The sequence below is a fragment of the Capsicum annuum genome, chromosome 12, assembly GCF_002878395.1.
Source record: "Capsicum annuum cultivar UCD-10X-F1 chromosome 12, UCD10Xv1.1, whole genome shotgun sequence".
NCBI classification, from domain to species: domain Eukaryota; kingdom Viridiplantae; phylum Streptophyta; class Magnoliopsida; order Solanales; family Solanaceae; genus Capsicum; species Capsicum annuum.
In genome coordinates, this window is record NC_061122.1 from 218290087 (window position 1) to 218296704 (window position 6618).

At 37.9% G+C, this 6618-nt stretch overlaps 1 protein-coding gene across 1 annotated transcript in view; it reads right to left on the bottom strand.

Annotated features, from left to right (window-relative positions):
- Positions 1 to 6248, bottom strand: part of LOC107851154 (transmembrane protein 147) — a 17728-nt gene extending 11480 nt beyond the window's left edge. Inside the window, exon 1 of the mRNA XM_016696079.2 lies at positions 5977 to 6248. Coding sequence (XP_016551565.1) covers positions 5977 to 6053 — 77 coding nt within the window. The 5' untranslated portion in view covers positions 6054 to 6248. The remainder of the gene's footprint in view (positions 1 to 5976) is intronic.
- Between the last annotated feature and the right edge of the window lie 370 nt (positions 6249 to 6618).

The following is a 6618-nucleotide window of genomic DNA, read 5'->3' on the forward strand; positions in this document are numbered from 1 at the left end:
CCCCCCCCCCCCGCGGCCAAACCTTGGCCTCCCTCCCACTCCCGCCCCCACCACGGCCCCACGCCCCAACCCCCTCGGACATGACCCTATCCAACCATTACTGCCCACAACCACAACTACACGAAAGTATAAGAAAATATAAAGATATAAACGATGGTAGTAGCAAAGCAGCAGCAAGAAATACAAGGCTCACACAAATTCAAAGGAATAATCCAGGAACAAAACTAAACTCAACTAGAGAGCAAACACCATTGGACTCAACACCCACAGCCCCAAAAACAGATTCCCAAGCCGATAACCCAATCCAAAGCAGTGCAAGAAACGACCACAGCAACAGCAACAACAGACAACAGACAATATCAACAAATCCAACGCAAGTCCAGGTACAAGGGCTACTACTAGCATAATACGAAGAATGAAATAACAAAGGTTAGAAGTCACCGGGTTACGCTTGTAAACCAAGCCGGAAACCAAAGCCCAGCGTTGACCGAGTTCCGGGGGATTCCGGTGCTGAGATGGAGTTACGGCTGCTGGAGACCGAGGGAACTGGTCGTCGTTTGGGTGCTGCGGCTGCTGGCGATCGAGCGGCGGGTGCAGGCGGAGCTGCGGCTGGAGACCGAGCTTCGGCTGTTGGAGACCGAATCGGCGGCTGGAGACCGAGCGGCGGCTGGCTGGAGACCGAGGGGGGGGGGGGGGGGGCTGTTGTATCCCGCCGGTGCCGGAGGGGGGGTATGGACGGAGAGGGGGGTGGGGGGGGGTATGAACCGGCGGTCGGTGACGGAGGGCAGCGGGGAGCGGCGACGGGGGTCGGCGACGGGGACCGGCGGTCAGGGCCGGAGGTCGGGTCGGGTTGGCGCCGAAGGTCGGCGACGGCGACGGGGGCCGGGGACCGGGACGAGAGAGAGAGAGAGAGAGAGAGGGGGTAGGGAGAGAGAGAGAGAGCCGTTAGTGGACAGAGAAACTCAATCGGAAAAATCAAGTTCAACTGTATTCTTTTTTTTTTTTGACAATTAGTACTGTTGCATTCCTCAGCAATTTACGGACTGCTGGCTACCTTCAAAAACTTGCTACAGCATGTGGTTAGACTCTAGCTCTACAGTTTACCTAAAAAGTCTACCAAATCATCTATTTCCTCTATACAATATTCTTTACACCAAAAAAATAAAGACACTAAACAACTCTATTTCACATCATGGATGGACTTGATTAGTTGATTTTGTCTTCAATACATTATCTGTTCCTCTCCTTCCATACAGAAGTCCAACTGTATTCTTTTGGTCTATTTTGGTGTAAAATGGATTCAGTAAAAGATGCAGATACCCTATTACGATTCATAGAATCTTTTGTGTAGATAGCCAGAGTTAACTCCTTTTTTTTATGTAATTAGTAATTACAGCACTTTCTTCATGCTAGATTTGTTATCAATACTACTTACCTTTTCCAAAAAAAAATATCATTCATAAAAAGACAAATAAACCAAAAGAAAAAGAAAATTTTTACCAAACTATCATAGTATGGAAAAACTTACGTAGTGTATGCACTTAACCAATAAATGCATCATTTTTTGCACAAACTTTTGCTACTTAAACATGATAAAAAAAACAGAGGCGGATCCAAGATTTAAAGTTTATGGATTCCTGAGCTCTAAAATTATATATTACAAATGTCCTAAGGGATTCGAACCCTCGTAAAGAGAGCAATAAAGCTTAAGTGGGTTCCATTTATACCATTGGACCAAGAGGATGGTTTGTTACTGGTTCCCAACACAAATTTATGATAGATTTAATAGATTTTCAATATAAATACTGAGTTTGCGTAAAAATTACGGTTCCCGGGAAAACTCCCACCCAAAGCCCTACATCTGCCCCTGATAAAAAGATCACTTAAAACTTCAAATATCATGATAAAATACTTAAGAATCGATAACAGCGGCTCATGATTAAAGAAAAAGAATAAACTTTAAGCCATAACCAATAACTATTTAATCATAACATATAAAGATAACATCTACCAATCAAAAACTCTTCAAACCGTTTAACATTAACTCCTAGAATTAAAAAGTACCAAATTCGGTGCATATCCAGCGGCCAGTAAATCATATAAGAGTTAATACAGGTCACTAAATTGCTTACTAACACTAGACATCCTATAGGACGTGGTCATCGAGAATTAATTATTAATTATTGGAGACGGACCAGTAAAACAGCAATATCCAGTAGCCACAGATACGATACTCAATCAACAAGATCAAAATGTAATATGTGTTTATATGTAGCTATTGCGAAAATGGCGTCTTTTGCGGCTGGGGTAGAAACTACTTTACAGGAAAGGGAGCGACGGAATACACTATGGTGGTAGCCAAAACGGCGAATACCCGTGCTACATTACAAGACCTTGCTCCTTATACAGGAACAGCTATGCTGAATATTTTATTTATCGTGAATGATGACACGCTTAAATCATTTATCATGATCTCTCCAAACAAGTGCAAGCTTATTACGAAATGTCTCTTATATTATGAAGACTGTCCGATCATGAAGCTTATCCCCGAGATGTTTTCTATTTGCATTTACGCCTTTTGAAAAGAGCTGCTAAATTGAATTCTGGTTTAGGTGAAGGAAATATGACTGTCTCACCAATAGTTGAAACTCAATTAGGGAGATGTTTCGGCTTATATTCCTACAAAAATAATTTCCATTACTGATGCACAAATCTTCTTATCCGCCCCCAAAAAGAAAATTACACAATAAAAAACATAGGAATTGAAAACAAACCCAAATTGACCACCAAATGCATGATGGTATGATACTCCCACATTTTCTGAGATTTACTTTACTCCCCTCTTCTGATCCAGAAACTAAGAAGGTCTGTTGTATGCTCAGGCATAATCCACTCAGTTTGTGTTGATCCCAAAAATAGGTTCCACGGTTGTGTTGTCACTTTGCAATGGATGAATAGATGATTATTGGTTTCCTTAGTCTCACTGCAGAGAGAGCACCAAGAAGCTATCTGAAAGCCACTCCTTTTCAGTCTCATGTGTAGCACATGCTCTTCTGGCAACTAACCGAGAGAAACATTTTATCTTGGTTGGCACCTTATTTCTCCATATTTGTTTCCAGGAGCCAGACATGCATCCGTGTTGCTCTTTCACTTCCTTAACATATAGTTTGTTGACAGAAAAGATTCCGTTTCTAGAGAGCTTTCATCTGATAGAGTCATGCTCTGTTGATAACCCTTTGCATCGATTCAGTAATTGCAATAGCTCAGCCACTCTTCCAATCTCCCAATCATTTAAAAGTCTCCAGAACACAATATCCCATCCCTGTTGTGACCACACCTCAGCCACTGTTTCTTCTGGATTAATGCACAAAGAGAATAGGTCCGGAAAATGGTCGCATTTCCAATCCAATTCTCCTTCCAGAATAGGATTTTAGTCCTATTTCCCACCTTGTAGACTATGTTTCTGGTAAGATCAGGCCACAAGTTCCTTATTGATCTCCAAACTGACACCCCATAAGTGCTATTCACAAAGCTAGAGCACCAACTTCCATTTAGCCCATACTTGTTGGCTATCACCTCCCTCCACAATGCGTGTTCCCCAGTGGTGTAACATCTATTTTGTAACCCCAAGTTTCTAACACCCAATCCACCTGATTATTTGTAACTGTACAATCCGTCACTAGACTAAATGCAAATCCTTCTCCTCTTTGTTGCCCTGCCACAAGAAATCTCATCTCAATTTGTCAAGTCTTTCTTCCACCTTGACGGGTATAGGAAAAAGAGACATTAACATATGTTGGAAGAGAATCCAACACTGAATTGATCAAGGTGACTCTTCCTACCCAAAAAATATATTGAACTTTCCAATTGGATAATTTTTTCTCTGTCTTTTCAATGACTCCATCCCATATTTCTAGCTCCTTATGTTTGTGACCCAATGGCATGCCCAAATATGTTGTGGGAAGTTGCTCTATTCTACACCCCAATATACTTGCGACTTTGCCGTTGGGGGACTTCTTTAATAGGAAAAATACCACGCTTCCTCCAATTTACAGATAACCCAGATAACCCAAAGATAACCCAAAGACTGCTTCAAAACCCTCTAAGGACACTCTTATGAAGGAAACCTGAAATAATTGTAACAAATTTGCATATCCCCTCCAAAAAAATTGTTAACCTTGAAGCCTCTTATCTAGCTATTTTGAACGGTCACTTTCATCATGCTATTGTAACCCTCCATTGTTGGTATGAAAAGAAAGGGAGAGGGTAGATCTCCCTGCCTTCCTGAGACTGCAGGTTCTCCATTTACCAAAATGGAGAACCTAATAGTTTTAATGCAATAGTCACCTACTTTCTTTTTCAGTCTGTTCAGAAAGAAAGCTTCTTTTCCTTTTTAGCAATTCTTTAATTCCAACTTTCCACATGACATATTCAAGACCACGAGATAAAAGGACATTTTGGTACATTTGACATATTTTTAATTTAAGACCACAAGATTCAAAAGTCTTTACTTAAACTTTGTGCCAAGTCAAAACGAAAGAAACAAATTTAAAACGGTGGGTACACTGTTCTTAGGCAAATGCTCAATTTTCCAATTTCTCTAAGCTAAAAGCTTTTAGTTCTTCGGTTCTCAAGCGACCCGAGCACACTGTAATTAGGCTACCAAGGCTCGATTTCCAGGATTCAATACAAAGCTTGTTACTTTATCGTTGTCAAACTCATTAATCTTTCCTTTGCTGTGATTTACTTCCATATTATTTCATTTGCAAGATCAATCTAAGTCACTTGCCCTTAATCCACTTTGATAAGTTTAACTATACCATTTTGAGTAATTTGATTAATATTACCCATAAAAAAAGAAATCTTCGAACTGTAAAAACATTAATTCCTCGAATTAAAAATACTAAATTCAGTGTGCTGCAAGTAAATCATGTAAGAGTTGATACAGGTCATTAAATTGTCTACTAACACTAAAAAGGAGGCACAAAAGCAAATTACTCAAATCAAAAACATGGGAATTGAAAGAAAAAGAAAACCAAATTGCATATAAAGAGATCAAAAAGATTCTTGAAAAATACTAAACTCAGTGCATATCCAGCCAGTAAATCATATAAGATTTACTTCCTCCGTCCACTTTTACTTGTTCATTATACTAAAAATAGATCCTAATTTACCCGTATCACTATAGTAAAATTATCATCTTATTTATTGCTCCTCAATGAGTGTGCCAAGTCAATACTAGACAAGTAAAGATGCACGGAGTGACTAATAGTACAAGTCATTAAATTGCCTAACAACACAATAAATGAAACCCCTAAACAACATTACTTAAACCAAAAACAAATTTCATATAAAGAGATCAAAAAAAGATTCTTGAAAAATACTAAACTGAGTGCATATCCAGCTGCCAGTAAATCATACAATAAGATTTACTTCCTCTGTCCACTTTTACTTGTGCATATCCAGCTGCCAGTAAATCATACAATAAGATTTACTTCCTCTGTCCACTTGTACTTGTTCACTGTACTAAAAATAGATCCTAATTTACCCGTATTGTTAAGCATAGTAAAATTATCATTTTATTTATTGCTCCTTCAAGTCAATACTGGACAAGTAAAGATGCACGGAGTGACTAATAGTACAAGTCATTAAATTTTGAAACCCCTAAACAACACTACTCAAATCAAAAACAGATTGCATATAAAGAGATCAAAAAAAGATTCTCGAAAAAATACTAAACTCAGTGCATATCCAGCTTCCAGTAAATCATATAAGATTTACTTCCTCCGTCCACTTTTATTTGTTCACTATACTAAAAATAGATCCTAATTTACCCGTATCGTCAAGCATAATCATTTCCCAAATCCACTTATTCAACTGATGATATAGTAAAATTATCATCTTATTTATTGAATATCAAGAGATGAAAAAAGATTCTTGAAAAAAACAAGAAAAATAAAGATAAAGAGTACTTACAAAGGGGTTGCTGAGTAATAGACAGCATGGGGTCCGAATGTTAGAATTGCACAGTTGAAGAAGTGGAATACTGTCATCTTCTTTCTTCTTTCTTCTTTCTTCTTTCTTCTTTCTTCTTTCTTCTTTCTTCACTGTTTTCACCGTTGGGATTTAGTTGAGGAGATCTTAGGAAAAAAGTTCCTGTTTTGTGTGTGTGTTTTTTGTGTTTTGTGTTTAGGTGAATCTTGGAAAAAGTTCTTGTTGTGTGTGTGTTTTGTGTTTAGATGGATCTTTGGTTAATTGGCTTATTTGATTTGATCTTACTTTATTGGGCCAACTTTGTTTCTTTAACATGGGCTTTGTTTTGTTTGATTATATAGGCTTTAAATTTGGAAAAATAATATAATATAAACATACTCTTAACATATCATATTTACACAAATTTTCATCCTTAGAAAGTAATTATAAAAATTTCAACTATTTAAGTATCTTCGTTGGATAAATCGAGAGCTAATTACGTATTTTGACAGATTCAAAAATCGAAAAAAAATATAAAAAGCTAATTATGTATCTTTAAAAAAAATAAATGTATTTTTGTTGGATGTATTAAGAATCTCGACAAATCTAAAATCAAAAAAAATATTTTGGGAGTTATTTTTATGA